This window comes from Ptychodera flava, assembly GCF_041260155.1.
Source record: "Ptychodera flava strain L36383 chromosome 23 unlocalized genomic scaffold, AS_Pfla_20210202 Scaffold_24__1_contigs__length_23054250_pilon, whole genome shotgun sequence".
Classification (NCBI taxonomy): domain Eukaryota; kingdom Metazoa; phylum Hemichordata; class Enteropneusta; family Ptychoderidae; genus Ptychodera; species Ptychodera flava.
In genome coordinates this window covers 5,283,092-5,302,354 of record NW_027248278.1, presented here as the reverse complement: position 1 = coordinate 5,302,354, position 19,263 = coordinate 5,283,092, and the positions used below count along the sequence as shown (strand labels likewise).

Genomic DNA, 19,263 nt, shown 5'->3' with positions numbered 1-19,263 from the left:
GCTATGGAAATTTGCAAAAAATAACGATGATACAACTGCAGTCTATCATGCATGATTAGTTTTTGTTATAGAATGTTCTTCAAAACACTTAATAGAGGAGTGACCCAATTCACAGAAAAACACAGATGTTTGTCTTGCCATAATGATAACGATATTACTACTTTTTCTCAGCAAGTTACTTGAAGCAGCTTAAAGTACCCCCCCCCCACCCCCATCCAGTCTCCCTCTTCAAAAAGGACTCTGTATAAAGAACTACAGATTGCAGGACATACCGAGACAGTTTACAATTGAAGTTGACCTAGATGGCATGCATGTTGCTATCCAATCATTGCAGAAGCCAATTAGGTCGACAGCAATGGTGGGACGAAATTGGACCCACTACACTACAGAGGTGCCATCACACCAGCATTCACTACACAAGTTTGCCAATTGTTGTGTAGACTACAAATTATTGTTAATTTCCAGACGGATTAATCAAATATCTCTGTCAATGACATTTATACCTGATGTACCTGTGGCAAACCACCCATGATGGCATTATTTTTGTCCTTGGATGACTTCATTCCAAATTCAGTGACCTCACTAGTACTGTTTAGGGCCTCTACGAAGTTTTGGTGTACAACTCTACAATTTGGTCTAGCGTAATGCTTTGATTTTCTGTTAAAACCATAAAACTGCTCACTTGACTGTGAAAGGTTTCCCACCTACAAAAAAATCATGTAAATCACATCCCATGTGGTGTACATGTGATCAGTATCACTGAGACTGTAGTCTATGAGAATGGAGTACCTCTAATGGCATTCACAGTCAATTACTGGAGGGATAAATTAAGTGGTTGATTTCAAGGGGGATGCGGGTGATGAAATATTTCCAGGCTGTAATCTTCCCGGAGTCTAATGAGCAGTTTTGTTGTTTTTATTGAAAATTAGAGTACAATGCTAGACTTACATTTAAATTTTTGTGAAACATAGCACACTTGTGGCAAGGTTCTGGGCAAGTGACCTCATACTGATTGTCTACAGTGTCACAGACTATAGAAGATAATTTGCCTAAGGGAGCCGTCGTGTGCTGGCAGAATGGAAGCCATTTGACTGAACTACTGACCAAAGTAAATCACGGAATTGTCATCTGTACCGTAAGTGGTCGTTCAACTCTTCGCTGCTTCACTAGTTCAGGAACAAAAAGCTGTCATTTACACCCACGCACATACAGTCCCCCAACGTGACTCAAGACATGCTTTGAAGTAGCAATTACATGCTGAGTTCATCCTCTGAATAGCATACAGGTTATAAGTTTCCAAGGGTTCTTAGAAAAGACTTGCTGAGTCATACCAATGAGCATTGGATGTAATGTCATTCAGAAATCACAGACACCAGTGTACGGTATAGCATACAGTCATGGGTGTATTTATACACATGTTCATCATTATAAGTCCTTATCATTGACCTTTTTCCTTCCAAAGTTCATAGGTCACCGTCGGGTCAAGTTGGTTAACACCCATGAAAGAGGCACAACATGTCCAATACGTTGCATTTGAACAAAGACATGAACATATGAAGGCCCCTGAACACACTCTGTAAACATAACTTTTCCTCAGATATTCATTGCAATCTGCAAATTGAACAATATAGTCATTAACGTTTGCTTGAGGCAGAATAGGCAAGAAATCGGATAGATTTTTGTTCATTTCAAGTTTCCCACCATTTTTAAAAATCTTGCTATGTTATTTGAAAAACGCAGAATTTTTTGTCAAAGTGGAGTGAATTCCTTTCCCGTACTTTCAGTGGTTGCACCATGTAATTTGTAAAGATTCAAATGTGTACATGCACCATTTACGCTGTTTATCATGTAGTTGTATGGAGGCGGCCATATTTGGGTGCAGCACCCATTTATTATCTGTCTTACTGAAACCTCCCCATGCAGTTCCTATCAGTGGATAATTGTACTTGAGTAAACATCTCTGAGTAAGAATATTTCTATGAAATGATTTTAATCTAAATATAAAATCCTGAAAATAATGCCAAAAGTTGCAGCTCATGTGCCTTCAAATGGATTGATGGTAAGAGAAGATTTTCAAGGATAAGTAGAGATTGTCTTTTTAATGTAAAACAACATAATTTGTTAACTTCAAGGTAGAATGCGCCTCAGGGACACACATTCAGACTCTCAAATTTTTACAAATTTTTACTGTGCGTTGCTTGTGTTTGCTCATCTTGAAGTCTCTGGAGAAAATGAAGATGTTATGGATTTGTTTTCTGTGAAAATCAAAAATTTTATTTCTTACCATAGACAAAATAGGTGAAGTTGCCATTTGAATTTCAAACTTCTCAAAACTTTAGGTCATTTGTTTCTTTTGACCAAAAATTGCAATGTGATCTCGGAGTTTTATTCTTGACTTTAAAAGAGAATGATCAAAGGGTTTCCTTGATGGAAATTTGACTTAAGTTTTAAGTGTTCAGTTTTGAAGTGCACTCTCCCTTAACCTGTTCATCCCTGATTCCCTGTAAACAGGTCCACAATCACCACTGATAACAATGGGTTTGGGCTAAACCATTGTGTTGAAAGGGGTTACATGACAATCTGTAAATGCAAAGTTATGTGCTAAATTATTATAATATCTTTTCTAGGGTGTACTTTCTCATCCAACAGCCGGCAAATTGTAGAGCAACATAAGGGAAGAATTTCTATTTACCTTGGAGACTTCTGATCTGTTTTCCATGGAATCCATGTAGGGATCTCTGGAACTCAGACTTGCAGTTATGGTGAGGACTGGGTCCACACATCTGGAGAGAACATCAAATTGGTCAAACCCAGAATTTGAGTGAACCACAGTACAAACAAAACTACACGCACAAATGCCCCTAGAAATACCTGTATATCAATATGTGTTTGTACACGAGGGTTTGCATGTACAGCTATCAATATCATGTGATCTCTCTGTGTTTGTACACGAGGGTTTGCATGTACAGCTATCAATATCATCTGATCTCTCCGGCATACTGAGTCTGCAGCACACAGAGCATTCTCTACATTCTAGAGTAATCTAGTTTACTATCAGTAATTAATGCATATTGGCATTATTGTACTTTAGGGAAAGTCTTTTGAAAACGAATGCAGCTCGTATGCGCCATTTTTTGGAGTCTACCGTAGTCTACGGAATAAATGAGGTTTTAACATCTGAAGAGAATAGCAATATTACTACATTATTTATACCATACATGAATCTAGTTTACACTGAGTTACTGCATATTGCACGTCAGTGTTTAGGAGACTAAGATTCTTATCATCCTTTTCTAGTCTATTGTGTGTATGCACTTATTTTATAGTCCATAGAATAAATGCACTTTTCACACCTTGTCTTTAGAAAATTCAATATTTCCCAGCGGACTGTTTGAATTCTAATAGCAGTAAATTTTAGATATTTGTTTTTTCTAATCCAAGATGTCTGTACAGTGACCCTTTTGTTTTCATTCTCGATTATCAAAAGATGATTATTGACATTTTCAGAGAGGAAAGCTTGATCAAAAATGTATAACTTTCTGTTGCAGGCACATATGAGCTACATGAACTTTACAACAGAATGTTTAGAAAATCATTTAGCAGTCTGACAGATAACTTAATGCAATATATACAATGTATTTGTAAAGTATGTATAAAAATGTCTTGATTTTAGGAAAATTGTCGTTAAATTGATGATATTAAAAATACTGAATATGCCAATATTTTATTTGCTATGTGTATAACAAAATACAGATTGTCTGCGCAGAGCTCAGGTGAAAGCCAGTACAACACCAATAGTGCTGATCACAAATGATGTAATTTTCTTTTCATTAATATCCAAAAATTGATATTTGTCCACATTTTCCGTGAGAATGATGAAAATATAACCTGCTAGTGTTACAATGGATACTAAAGATCACACCAATTCACAACTTAGATAAAGCTGCAACAACAGCCACGCTTGCAAAAATAAAATTTGTCCGAATTTTGTCTTATGTTGCACGTGGGCAGCTATCTTTAGTAACAAACCTGAAAACGCGATCAGCACTATAAGATGGACAAAGTCCCCTGGGCAGTGACACAAAAGTTACAAATTAAAAGCAACAAGACAATTGTCACTTCAGAGATAAAAATCGAGCACTGACACCAGTAAGATAATTCCTCAATGAAATTAGAGATATCGTTGATGCAATGTCCAGGCACAACTTGTGAAAACTTACCGGAAAATTGCTGAGTATACGATGGCCTTGGCAAGTCTTGGATCAGTTGTTATGTGACACAATTTGTGTCCCAATGCTGTTAGATTCTCACTTTCATCTAAGATATCAAGCTCCTCTAACAACTCAACAGCTTTTTCAACTGAAAGTTCAGAAAAAAGTTCAAGTTTTTTTGTGTCAAACACATCAGGAATAGATTTATAGAATGACTGAATTTTATGAATACCTTTTTTTTTATTTCATTTCAAATTAAAAAAAAAGTTTTCTCACTGAGACGTTCTTAGAAAAATTTACAAAAAAAAGATTGTGACTGTTTGTAGTTTTGTTCAGTGGTTACTTGGTCTTCAAATCCCAATTGTGAATTGTACAATAAAAAAGTATGAATTCAAATTTCAAAATATGAAAATGCTTTTAAAACTTTTAAAAGGTAATATTGCCAGTAATCTTTTGATGATTTTTTCACTACTTTTGTTTTTATATGTCAACCATAGTTCCTTGTTCTACTTTCCAAAGTATGTTGAGATACACAGTATTCAGCTTGTCAACTCAGCCTGTACATGTGTAGACTGCATTGTTATTGTTGACAAGTGAATTCTGGTCTGGACTAGAATTCAAATGTAAACAATAACAGTGCATTTTACAAGTAAAACGCTGTGTTGACATTACAAGATAAATACCAGTAGTCGGTGTTTCATTATGCTAAATAGGAAATAGCACAAGAATGTGCAATTGGCATACAAAACAAAAAATTCTGAAAAAGTCAACAAAAGTTAGTCTAAGAGTTACTGACCTTTTAGCGGAAAATAAATGTATTGCTGAATTCCACACAAAATAATACGTATTAATTGACAAACAATGTCTATAGGAATATTATGTTATTTTAATGAAGGGAAAATGTTGAAGGCAACAGCTTTCCATGACCTTTATTTTCTCTATTTGTCCCATTGAATATATTGAGGCTTATACCAAATATTTGAGGTCAAAGGTCAGCGGCTCCCTTGTATTGCCTGAAGGTCAATGTAATGTATGTATTTCATGTTTGATAAGTAGGATTTACACCAGTTCACTCCAGTTTTACTGTTAATGGTTCCAACCACTGCGACAAAAAAACAATTGGGAGACAACAAATTGCACTTGTAAGAGGGTTTAAACATCTTGGTAAATTTGCTGTTGCAAATTGAATTTCCAAATTCTGGTAGATGAGGATCTTGACTAGTTCACAAAATCCTTGATATTTATGTCACTGCATTTAGCACTATATAAATTCAATTAATTGGTTTTGGCCTGTGAGGGCAGTGTTTTCCGAAGAACCACTGCAAACTAGAAGTTAGCCATATATTCACTCTTCCCAACTGACAAAATCAATAACAAACCAATACTTTTATTATCACTGTGCTATGTGCTACTTGGCAAGATGTTGGACCACCCGACCTGCCTGCCTGTGAGGGCAGTATTCATTCCTGAGCCACAATAACACAGCTGGCCCTCTCTTGCAAAAGACAGTTAACCCACTGACCTGCCTCGGCTGATGGTGGTTCTAAAGCTTTGCTCAGAAAATCTTCAGCCATGGTACCTGGAGTGTGGACTTTGGTTTCCACTACTAGTTGCTCCAGAGGTACCCTCAACATCTCAGCTACCTGGTACTCATCTGTGAAAAAAACACAATGTTTACCTTCTGCCAATGCTCATACTGAAAGAATTTGAAACTGTCATTTCTGCAACTCAGCTATGGCTGCAATTTTCATATAAATTCACCTCTGCTCCAGAATGCAATTATATTTGACATCATATAAATAGAGGTTGGGTTGAAAAGTCAAGTACATGTACTAGGCATGTCAACAAGATTTTTGGAGTAGAACAAGAAATTATATCGAACAGAAAGAACAAAAATACCGCAATTATACGGTGTTGCTCAAATTTGATCAGAATTGGTACATACCAGTATGGGTACCAAAGATCAACAATAAATGTTGTTTCTATCTGTTCAGTGCAGGAAAATTCTACGTTGATGTTATGACAATGATTTCTGCACAGTACAACCAGAAAAACAACAAGAAATATTTAAACCAGAAAAATAAGAATGACAAAAGTAATTAAGGTCTGAAACTTTAGGTACTGGAGGTCAACTTTAGCAACATGCATAGCAGAAAGGCAGCTAGCCCTCCTTAGTTTGACCACAGACGGTCTCCCTCCCTGACTCACTGCAACTTTGCATGCATAGCCATATATGGTAAAGAAGCATGTCAGCTATATTTATGAAATGTCTATGAAACATGCACATATTCAGCCATGTACTTTTTGCATGAACTTCGTACATTTTCTGCTCTTCAAAGTGACACAAAATGGAGTAATTTTGATATTTCATGAGCATAAAATTGATAAAATATAAAATAAATGGATTTTTGATTGCAAATTCAGCTCAATTGATATCTGTGAAATGTAACTCCTTAGGAAAGAAAGAAAGTTGTGATATCAAAGAACGAACTCACCCATCTGGTTAAACTGCTCTCTTGTAAATAAATGGTAACACTCTCCTGGCTGGCAGCGACCAGCACGCCCTCTACGCTGCCGGATGCTTGCCCGAGATATCCAATGAAGATCAAGGCAAGAGGTCTAGTCAACAGAAGACAGTCAATGTCAATGTACACTTAGAGAATAAACGTGCAGAAATAGTTACTCTCCATACCACACATAACTCAGATAGTCAACAAACAAGGGACTTTATCTGAATCTATCCTATCAAACAATAAATTTTGACAACTCAGGTAATACTTGCTTTCTGGAAAGTGCAAATTCAAAAATCACTCACCCCTGTCTCTACATTGTAACTGAGTTCCTTATGATTTCCAGCATTGACAACATAGACCACATCGTTGATAGTAATGGACGTCTCCGCTATGTTGGTTGCCAGAACAACTTTCCGTACATGATCCGGAGCTCTGAAATGTTAAACTCTTTTAAGTTCTATGTAATATCATTTGCAGGGCTAGGGCAACCTTGCACTAACACGATGAATTAGGAAGCATTTTTGACATGCAATATACAAATTTGTACCATGTGTGTCTTGGTATGTCACATGTTAATTACGTTAATTATACTGGACAGATTTTTATTTCAGGCTCTGACTTCATTACCTTTCAAAGATTGCTTGTTGTTGGGAGACAGGTACACTGGAATGCACAGGGAATATCCAATGATTGCTCTCCTGGAAGATACAAACACACGGAATCTCTACGGTCAGTCACGGATAGCTTGGTTTCATCTCAGATACGTAATACATTTCAGGGATTTAAATTACACCCCTCTTTGGATTCGAATAAAAAATCTAGCAACATACTTATATAACGATTGCAATGGTTCTACTCCGGAATAAAAGGACGTGCAGTATTTTACCTGCTTACTACGCCAAGGGGACCACATGATCACAGTACAAACAAACCCACATGTGCTAACATGAACCGAAATACACGCATATCTGTGAGCTTCAGTGCAAAAGGCTTTGTTTGTACTGTGGTTGATTTGAATTCCGGTTTTAGTCTATTATGAAAAACAAAAGACACAAAAACCTCATAATCTTCTTGAAGCTGAAGTTCATCCCCTATCCCTGGCCTTTTTGAGCCCGGGTTTAAGAATAGTTACTGGTCACGGTGTCATACACTACAAATAGATCTAGATAAGTAGATTAGCGGGCACATAGCTGTGAATTTCGATATTTTCATTCGTATCATTTTGTGAAAGGAGTGCATTTCTTATTTTGTTTCCTATGGTTTACATGAGAACTTAAAAAATCCCATCCTGTGTATGCAAATAACTGCATCATTAGTAATCCCCCATTATGCGCCCATGGTTCTACATCTTCCTGTTTAACTGGATGGCAGTTTGGCACATACCATTGTCGCGTTGGTGTGGCAGCAACCCTAAATAAAACTGAATTCTAGTCTGGACTAAAATTCTGTTGTCAATGACAACATCAGGCGTTACACTTATATAGGATGTGTCGATATATGAGGCATGTAATAATACTTATATAGGATGTGTCATTATATGAGGCATGTAATAATACTTATATAGGATGTGTCATTATATGAGGCATGTAATAATACTTATATAGGCTGTGTCATTATATGAGGCATGTAATAATACTCACATCTGACCACATTTCTTGAAGTTTATTCTTGACTGCCATAATATCTTGCCAGCCAGGAAGAAAGCACAAAATTGCACCCTGAAAGATGTTACAAAAAATAATCTAACAATACCAATCGGAAGACACTGTTGAACAGAGACAAAGCAATATACAGAACCCAGTGTTTGTGTCTGGGTTGTTGAATGCATAGCAAGACTGAAGGACACTGGATTCATACTGAGCCAGCTTAAAAATTGTCATAATCCTAGGGGGTCCCATCACTTCACAATGTATTGGAGGGACCCCTAAGAAAACCAGTTTGTTTTTATCATGAGAGCTGGGCTCAGTGAAGTCCTACAGTGTAAATAGCACAATTTCATATACAAAAATATCTCACAGAGATCTTATAAAATATAGCGCCAATGGCACATAGCTTCATCGAAGCTGATGGTATGGAAGACACACATAGCAAACAGTGTCTTTGTTCATGTTTCAGGACATAATCATAGGTTTAGGAAACCCCGAACATATTGGTGAAACTAAGCAGCACCCTTTTGCATTTTTCCGCTGTAAATCCTTTGCCATATGGCAGATTTTCCTCCACAAAAATGTCTGACAGGATTCCTATAGAATAAAATCTTACAGGAATCGCTTGAGACTATTTGCCATTGGAGTGGTTTAGTGGTAATTTTAAAGTTAATCCTATAAATGTTGAACTAGGCTGCAGAAATCTGATGGTAGCACTTTAGGATACGTACTAGTTCTTGGTAATCACCAAAGCATACATGTATTTTACTGCAAAAGCTTGAGAAAATTACATGGTATGCAACAAAACGGGCCACATCCTATTGGCCTCATTGTAGACATGTCACTACTGAACAAAACTCTGTGCTCTCCATATACATGTAGCTAGTGACCATAAAAGCTCTGTGATCCAATATTCTGGATACAGGTGAAGACGAATTCAAACGTACATGAGGTTTTGTTGAATCGATGAAATCAACAGTGTTGGCAACGAGGTCCCAGTCAGTATCCGGCCTGGAGTAGCCATTCCTGCTACTTCCATGCGATCTACCATTCCATCTTCCAGAAGAGTTGCCAGTAGTCATCCGGGAAACGTCTTCGAGAAAGTATTCCTTGACTGGGTACATCAATCCTGGCACACTGATAATGGGACAACTAAAGCAAACAAAAACATCCGATGTGAAATGTAATCACAAAAATCTAAATCGTAATGATGGTAAGTATGTAGACACGGCATGGAGATAGTCTGAACTTATTCAGAAAATACTGTGATTCTATGTTGGAGTACATGTAGCGGTCAGTGTTTTTGGCAAGGTTTGGTAAGATAGGTAAATGATGAGGGTACCAATTCCATTGGCTCTCACACAATGGTATTGATGTTTGCAGGGTAACCCTAGAAACACGACTACGGAACCCCAGTTAAGTTTACTGGTACCGGCCTTACAGGCCTGGATCAGGTGTCAGTCTTGTGAGAAAATTGACTTACTAGATTACAATTTCAATGGAAAACAAAAGGCTTTAACACCTCCATAATCCTTTTACAGACTCAAACAAATTTAATCCCTGGGATCAAGTCCCCTACCTTAAAGGTAGAATGCACCTTTGGGAAGATATTTTAGACTCTTAATTGTTACAATTCTTTTCCGATCTACTACTTGTGGGGGCTCATTTTAAAGCTTGGGAGCAAGAAAAAATGTTGTTGTCTTAGTTTTTCTGCAAATCAAATATTTTACTTTTTCCGCATGGAGTTAACACAGAGATTGAGGCCATTTAATGGGGTACCAGCCTTAACAAAAATACTGGTTGTGAAGCAGAGGTATCGGTGAAACCCGTTGTTGGCAATATCAAATGATGAACAAGGACACACAGGTGTAGAATAATGTTCAATAACTACCAACACAACATAAATTGCAAAGCAGTCTGCAATTTCAGATTTTATTGTTCAATTTTTTTGTGAGTCAATAAAATGTTAGGGTACTGACAGCTATATTCATTGAAAGATTTGAAAACAATGCGTGTTAGACTGTCACAAGTCACACTATATGTGTATCAGTACATCAATTTTGAAATGGCAGCTTTAACAGAAATGGTGATTGCGGCCAAAGCAGCTTCATAATGTATTAAGAAGTTATTGCAAAGGTTTGCAGTGATTGTAAAGATACAACACTGTTTAACTCATAAACGTGTATAAATGCTGACTTTGCTCAGATTTGCTCCACATTCATCATCGAGAGACAGTATTTATCAACAAGAAAGTTGCACAGTTGCAGACAGGACAACTCCTCCCCCCACCCACCCCATGTAAAAATACTATTCACAGTATCTTGTCTGAAATGACATGGATCGGCTGGTGGCAAACCATTTTCATGAAAAACTTTTTCTGATTGCTGAAACGTGATGACTATCTGAATGACTCTTTTACATAAACTGCATGGTTGTTCAGTTGTTGATGAGCAATGCAATATGTTAATATACACCATAAAATTATAAAAATCTCCAAATGTGGAAATTTGCTAAAATGCAAGCCGTTCTGTATGTCACACAAACATGTCTTTTTTTAGAGTAAACACAGAAGTGGCCATACTTGTTGAAATAACGAGAGAACATCTGTGTGTTGATGGATGCACTCATCAAGATGATTTTGATTTCCGGATTTGTCTTGATTAAATCCTTCAAGAGAATCAGAAGAAAGTCTGTGTTGACATCTCTCTCATGGACTTCATCAACAACAACATGGCTGACACCTGCAGCGTGAGAGTCAGACAGAAAGAAGATTATTCACCATCCATAATATGTTCACTGTTAATTTGTTGACACTCAAAATAAAACGTTTTTGAACACTATGTTTGCAGGGCTACTGCTACTGTAGTTTTGTATCTGAGTTTTACCCCTTCACCAAAAATAGTTTGTTCCGACATCATTGTTTTCAATGGTGAATCTGGGCCCACGTACATGTTAATAGGGAAGACAGTATTCCTCAAACAGCCCTTCATCAATTTTCCATGATTTGTAAATTGTATTATTCTGGTTATTTCTTTCCTCTTATTTAGACCCAATTGATAATGTGAAACTTCTTACTGAAATTCAAATGGAAAGCATTGCTGTATGTTCTAAACATGACAAATGGAAGTGAGACAATTTATAGGGGGTAAACATTGTCCATAAAAGTTGATGGGAGGATGTTCAGCCAAAACACAAAACAATTTCCCATTATTTCACCTGTGGAGTCAAAATTTCCATTATGGAATGGCACATTGATATATTTAAATCAGTGTTATGCAGTTTATCAAGTTTCTAATACAAGAGTTTCTAAAACCAGTTTTCCTATATAAGATATGGCATTTAATCATTTTTAGATCCTGAAGTTGTCAAGATGAAAATAGATCCGGTTCAATTTTAGTCAAATGATGACTATGCGGCCAGCGACGTCATCAACCAGTTACCATTGAATCCTATGGAATACGCAACATTCAATATACATGTACAGTATGAGACGTGTAATAATTAAGCAATAAACCACACCCAGCAACGGTAAAGCATGAGATTTTGATCAGTTCACGACATATGTACATGAGAGATAGTGAGTGCATATATTGAATTAACTGGTCAAAATCTAGTGGTATACCCATTGCTGAGGTGGTTTATTGCTATTACATCATAATATTAAATTGAAATTCTGGTGTGAAACGTCAAAGAGGGAATTTTTCTCTAGCTGGGAGTTCATGCCTGTTAAAACAATGCAACATTGCGAAAATAGCATGGTTAATTTCAAGTCTCGACCAATCAGATCGCAGTGTTTGTGCTTTCAATGATATCATGTACTGTATTTCACTGGGTTTTCAAAGTGCCATACCTTCTAGAGATTGATTTCCTTGCATTTTTTTCAGAAGTATTCCAACTGTACAAAAGAGAATTCGTCCATGTTCCCTGGGTACTTTGCTTTCCAATCTGACCTGGTATCCGGCAGTCTGGCCAAGTCTCTCCCCTCTCTCCTGTGACACTCTGTCTGCTATGGATATTGCGCTAATCCTCCGTGGCTGAGGGGAGGGAGGCAGAGGGGTGTGAAGTCAGAAATGTCAATAAACACTACAAATGTGTGTACGCTATATTCACATGTCATACATCTGCATATTGAAAACTAGACATTATATTTTTTGACACAATGGCAACTAAAATGCATGTCACCAACACATGTTATCAATATCCATTAAATCTTTTTCACTCTTGGTCTTAACCTAACCTCCCCTATTTTCAAGTAAGCAAGTCAAAAGTCACCATTGACAACAATGGGTGGACAACAATGGGTTGACAACAATGGGTTTGACGTAAACATGATTTTGAATTTTCGTCTGATCCAGTCCAATCAAAAGGAAGTCAAAATCAACTTCTGTAACTGCACATCGGAGTTAAATACATTTACTGGGAATAACAGACCTGTGTGTTAAAGTGTACATGTATCTGTAGCTTATCATCAGCATTGATACATATACACTCATCTGGTTTTGACCGGATCAAACTGGTTTCCGAACCGGAGGAACTGATTGACCAATCATTTCCCTTGATTTTGAAAACCAGTTTGATCTGGTCAAAATCGGTTGAAGTCAGTGCAAACTTACCTGTGTGACAACAATATTGCAGTCAGTCCCTCTGCCCTGCCTAATATACTCATCCAGAATGATCTGTGGTACTTGTGTGGTCTTCCCACAGCCTGTATCTCCCTCCAAAACAACAACTTGATTGTTTTCAATTATTGAAAAGATGTCTGACCTATTATTGAAAAATGAAAGAGATATTTAAAAAGTCTTTCATTTCCACCTGTCAGGTGTACCTTCCACACATTTCCTCCTTGATTTTGCCATGGAAAATTACATTCCAGGATTGCTGATTGTATTTATTTTGAATGCCACCTCCAAAGGTTTAATGAACACTTTCAAACTAAGTTCTAAAAGGAAAGTTGATGGTGTCAGCTTTCATACAGACACATTGGCTACATGTATGTGGGGCCACTTCATGTATGAAGCTATGGTGAACCATCTATTCTTTTTGTAAGAGAAAACATTAATAGAGCACACACGCTATGCAAGCAGTTCAATAATCTAATGAATATCTTTTGAATGTACCTCAAGTTTTCGTTCCCGTAAAAAGATGGTGAAAATCATAAAGGTATCTGCGTATATTAGCATGAACACAGGGAAGACAGTTATTTTGAATTTCTTTGAATTTCAAATGTTGGTAAATGTTCGGTACTTTGTTTCTGTAGTATCAAACTCTGCACAGTGACCCCTGACCTTTATCCCTTAGTTGGTTCAAAGTGTTACTGAGGAAAGTTTGGGCAAATTATAAAGAATGTTCATATGAATAAGTAATTTTACCTGAAAATTGATAAAGTTAAGTCTTTTACTTCGGAGGCGCATAAGTCCCTTAAAGACAGTCATTACCTTCACTGTCATCTATGAACCTAACATTATGCGGTAAATTTTAAATGCAAATTACAAACACTGATATCATCAAAGTTCTGTAGGAGCTAGTTTTGCTCATTTGGCTTTCATATAATCCTGTTAGATAATTATTATACTATGATGTAAACTACAGATTTATAGTCAACAATTTAGTTAGTTTGCGCTTCAAAAATGAGACTCAAACTTTTGCTCAAATTTTCCTCAAACGAACTTTAGACCCTTTTCTTTCAGAATCAAGAATAAAAATCAGGTGTCACTGTACAAATTTTGGTACCAGAGAAACAAACTACCCAAGATTTTCAGATATTTGAAATTCAAAATGGCAGCTGTCCCTGAGTTATCTTGATAGGTAAAAGAATACCTGATTTTCACAAATGAAAGTCGGTGAAAAGATTATTTAGTCAATGGGCTTCAAAATGAGCTGCCACAAGTGGTAAACCTAAAGAATATTGTAAAAGTTTGAGAGTCCTTAAATGTATATCTGTCCCTGTGGTGCATTCTACCCTAAAGATCCATTAGCTGTAACTTAGGTCATTTTTCAAATTTTGTTTGTTCTGTGTATCATCTGCAGTTTCTGGTTTGAATCCCTGAACCATGGAGAAATTCCTAATATTTAGCTCATAAATATACCCTATATGAGTATAATCTGCATTGTTATTGTTTAAATTTTGTATTAAGGTCCGGACTAGAATACATTTATCAACAATAACAATGGTCATTTCACATATACAGGCTGTGTTGGCCAGCAGGACACCGGGCATTGGTCATGATGATCGGATTATAGTAAAATTATGTAGTTGATACATTGAAACAGCGTGGTGAAAAATTACTCAAAAGTTACAGCTAATATCCCTTTAACCCTTTGCACCCTGACCCCCTGGTACTCCGTGACGTCATCGGACATTATGTCCGAGCCGGGTTCAAAGGGTCAACTGTTAACATAGTGATATTTTTCAAACATGACAGACTTTCTAAAATTTCATGCCATGTCATGATGAAATATGTGATTTGGGTGATAATTTGAATGATTTCAATTAACTGAAGGAAGCTTGTCATCAAATTGTAATCTCCTTGTAGAGGGGCCCACTTCAGGATAGCGAGGGTTGCGATTATAATCTTGAACTGATCACCCTAAATTAGAGACATTTTCCAGTGTTTTCTTGTTTTCATACGTGGTCCACAGTTGAGTAATATTACCAGTGTTTTCAAGTGCAGCTGGCATAATCCTAGCATAATTACCTCATTGTAGTGACAGGTAGAACATTGACTGAATTCCGTATTTTTAACAATCTTGGGTCAGTGTTTCCTTCTATAAATCTCAGCCTGTCCTCCAACACAGAGTTCCTCCACATTAATTGCTCCTCAGACAGCTCATAATATGGTTTTCCAGTGAAAACATCATTTAGTCCGTTTGCCATTTCTTCATCTTTCAAAATGAAATTATCCCTTTCATTTTCTTGAAATGGTCCAGTTTCATTTCCATCATATATTGCACTGAAATTTTCTTGAGTAATGTCACTGGAAACACTGTGTGTCTGCAAGATATAAACATCTAATGTAATCACAGCTTGTATTAATCAACGCCTTACATCATCACATTCTGTGTTATTCAAAAACCTTACGTCATCAGTTTTCATTATATCAACACCATACACTTTCTGTCATACCAACACCTTATGTCATTACGTTCTGTGTTCTGTCAGTGCCTTAAAGGGACAAAGCCAGCCATTTTTCATGAGTTTTGTTTGATACAAGATACTACTTACATTGTTTGACATGTTGAAAGATACTGAATAAATGGGTGACCATGCACATGTTCGACAATGGTTTTAGACACGATACATGAAACCATCGCAAAAATGAATTAATGGTCATGACCATTAATTCATTTTTGTGATTGTTTCATGTATCGTATCTAAAACCGGGAATTTGCAAACCCCCCTCAAGTAGAGAGAACAGAAACTAGCATTTTCTTACCCTCCATTTTTCAAGGTAGCTGGCAATATCTTCTTGAAGTTCGGTGTCAAGTTTAACCCAAGTTGGCAGGGTCTCTTTCCTGATGAACTCTCTGATATCTTGCTGGCTGTACACTCCATATTCCGGCATGACTGGTCTGTGTTTGTGGTCAAGGACACCAAATTCCTGATTTGGGAATTGGACAGAAATGGTTATCAATGAGGCTACACATGGTGGAAAGACGTACATCATCATCACACTAAAAGTACAGTGTAAAACTTGCTTGGTTTATGAACTGTCACAGTTTTAATGCAGTTTTCGTACAAAGCTGAACCACAAGCTATAATAGCAATAATCTCATTTTGATGCAACAATGCTCACGCACCAGTTGTGGTATTTTCTCATTTACAATATTCTGTACTTTTGGCGTTATTTGAAGTATTGTCATTTTATTTTATATCTTATTCACTGTTTGTTTTTTCAAAGATCCAGTTTATTGTTTTCAATTGTTTTACTTTGTTGTATTCTATTTATTCAATGCAAAAAAAACATTCATGGATGCATTTATTCAGAGAAATGAAAAGAAATATGACATGTACTTGTCCAAGGCACATGCAAGAACATTAAGAAATACCTACATTGATCAGAGCAAATCATTTAGAAATGATGTGAGATATGGTGATGTGGCTGCCAAGTCACCATATCGTAATATGCAACTCATAGTAAGAGCTTTATGAGATCTGACACGGTATCAGCAAATTTGGTGACACTAATTTTCATGTTACTACAGTCAGACTGTCTTGCAGTGTTCCTAATTAAGTGTTTGTGGTCCATTTTAAAGCATTATTGATATTTTTAGACAAGCATTTAGGTATTTTTGTTCCATGTACTGTATCAACTACCAGGTATACTTTTTTCCCCTGCACCCTACATGTATGTAGCATTTTAAATACCAAGTATTTGGTTTGCCTGGGCAGTGTGTCAAGGCATTGTTACACATGTTGTTGACAATAAAATTGAAGACTTCACCCAAATTTGGTATCAACACTAACAATGAAGAACACAAAGGTACAATCGTTGTTGACATGCTGAGTACTTCGTATTCTGACATGCAGTGGAGATCAGACAAAGCATCTGTAGCTGACACATACTACATGTGTATAAAGATCTGAAAAAATGTCAAAAGTTCCCAAGCCCATAACATCAAGGCGGTTGCAGACCCAGCTACCAGAAATTAAAGTCCCGCGACACTAAGGGCTGAGCCCATATAATATTACCATAACAGGTTAAGGAAGTGTGCACCTCAAGAGTGAAAGACGTAAACCTTTGCTTTGCTCAAACTTACCTCAATGAAACTTTCAACCATTTTCTTGCCATATCAAGAATAAAATCAGGGGTCATGGTCACCATGCTAAGTTTGGTACTAGAAAAACTTGAATTTCAAAATGGCCACCAACCCTGAATTAACTCCATAGGGCAAAATAAAATTTCTGATTTTCAAATAATTTAGACCAGTGAAAATTTTTCTTACTCCAAACGCTTTAAAATTACCGTCCCCACATGTGGTAGACCTGAAAAAAAATTGTAAAAATTTAATAGTCCAAATATCTCTTGAGGCGCACTCCATCTTAAATACTTACTTTGAGTTTGGCACAAGCCAAGGCAGCTGCCAACTTCTCTGCTTCACTTTTGCGTCTTCCCATTCCTACCACTTCAAATTGCTCTGGATACTGCACTGTGAGTCGGCAAGTCTTGAGATGTGGGTTTTGTGGTTCTGTACGTGAGTTGACGTTTCAGTTTGTCCGGTATCAGTACCAGAGTATTGTTCAGGGTACTCTTAGGTGTTGGAAATTCTCTCAGTACCTCCGCTTGCTCTTCAGACAATTCAAACACTGTCAGATACAAACAAAGATTACATTCAATTATTTCATTGTAAAGGCTGTATCAAGAGTCTTGCCATTGTTTTCATACGAGGAGTTTACATCAGGGGATTTTGAGCGGTGCGCCCTGAATTTCATAATTTTGCAAGCTAAATCAGGGACACCAATCGGTGTCAGTTCTGTGGTTATGACCTCTGATACAAGTGCAATCGATACACTATAGCACTGCTTGTGCATTCACAGCTATGGCCACCACTGCTGCAGTTCTGTTGTCCACAACTTTCCCTAGTGATTTTAGGAGGTCCATCTTTCCCCACCACCATAGCATCACCAAGGAAAGTTGTGTGTTTCAGAATAGCAGTGGTATTTGTGTCAGCTATGTCTGCATAGTATTATTTGTGCCTAGCAGAGACAGGTTTGCTTCGATGCATGGAGCATGGATTACTTTATAAAATGTCTTCTGACACATTAACACATGAGCTGGTCATGACTAAACCAACAGGTGCATGGAGTTGCCAATGAAATACTCTTTCTTTTTACGATACTAAACACTGAACACTCCATGCACCTGTGGCCCATCCTACTAATTTACTGCTCGTCACAGCCCATTGGAATCAAAATAAGTTTCTTTTACTCATCAGTGTCTGGGTCCTGTCTCAAAGCTGTCATCAATACGTAATTAGAGTGCTAATTTTTAGACGGGCAGTTTTCAGAAGTCAAATATTATCAGAGTTGCAACTCGTTTTAGGGATCTGGGGCAATAGTAATGGTGAAGATATCAATGATTTAATTGGATGGCTAATATCCTGACAGGCAGTGACTTGCAGTGGTCGGACGTCCACAGGCAGTAACTGGTAATACATTACATCATCTCTGCTTTACATCAATGATTGTGAACGGCCACGCGATTTGCTACTCGTTCAAAAATCAACATTTTTCGGGGCCAGGACTGTTATTTTGCAGCTTTCTATTATATTAGTAGTGAGATATCGACTGATTACTGTAATTGGAAGGTTAATTTCCTGACGGGCAGTTGACGGGCAGTGATGGACAGCGACGGGTAGTAATTAGCAGGAGCCCTTGTGGCTAAGCCGGGTGGCATGACCATCTTTATCTCGACCATGGAGACACAGCAAGCAACAAAGGGCGATTCAGTTTCAGGCACCGGCGCTTATGGCTGGGTACTAGGGCGCTTATGGCTGGGTACTAGGTTTAATCTGACACTCGACTCACTGCTGCACACTCTAACGTTTAGACAGAGCACCGAATACGCAATCGCGCAGACGCTAGACGATCGATCGATACAGCCACAGTCCCTCTATCTGGATAGAGGGACTGTGATACAGCAGACTACTCAACCACGCGTCAAGAACGCCTAAAGGTTTCGCAACTGTACGTGAGACGAGTTCGGTCATTTAAGGTCACGGGAACCTACCTATGTTGGGTTCACTCGTCTTGTGACCTCTTTTCTTCTTTCTCTTGCCAATACGCTGATGTCCGGAAAATGACGCCAGCGTCCTCTCAAATGAGAGATAGTCTACTTTTGATCTCACGCCACATAGCATGCATGTCTGCCGAAAACTGCACAGCACGTTTCGTAT

The 19,263-nt window shown here is 37.5% G+C and overlaps 1 protein-coding gene across 1 annotated transcript in view; it reads right to left on the bottom strand.

Moving 5' to 3' along the window:
- LOC139124445 (ATP-dependent RNA helicase DHX30-like) overlaps positions 1–19,260 on the bottom strand; it is a 28,595-nt gene extending 9,335 nt beyond the window's left edge. The window contains exons 1-15 of the mRNA XM_070690581.1: positions 19,098–19,260; positions 17,423–17,674; positions 15,804–15,968; positions 15,066–15,361; positions 12,984–13,134; positions 12,221–12,404; positions 10,952–11,111; positions 9,318–9,522; positions 8,365–8,442; positions 7,352–7,422; positions 7,027–7,156; positions 6,707–6,830; positions 5,734–5,865; positions 4,221–4,359; positions 2,693–2,783 (exon numbers count right to left, since the gene is read on the bottom strand). Of these exons, the coding sequence (XP_070546682.1) occupies positions 2,693–2,783; positions 4,221–4,359; positions 5,734–5,865; positions 6,707–6,830; positions 7,027–7,156; positions 7,352–7,422; positions 8,365–8,442; positions 9,318–9,522; positions 10,952–11,111; positions 12,221–12,404; positions 12,984–13,134; positions 15,066–15,361; positions 15,804–15,968; positions 17,423–17,485 (1,989 nt within the window). The 5' untranslated portion in view covers positions 17,486–17,674; positions 19,098–19,260. The remainder of the gene's footprint in view (positions 1–2,692; positions 2,784–4,220; positions 4,360–5,733; positions 5,866–6,706; positions 6,831–7,026; positions 7,157–7,351; positions 7,423–8,364; positions 8,443–9,317; positions 9,523–10,951; positions 11,112–12,220; positions 12,405–12,983; positions 13,135–15,065; positions 15,362–15,803; positions 15,969–17,422; positions 17,675–19,097) is intronic.
- Positions 19,261–19,263: the final 3 nt, after the last annotated feature.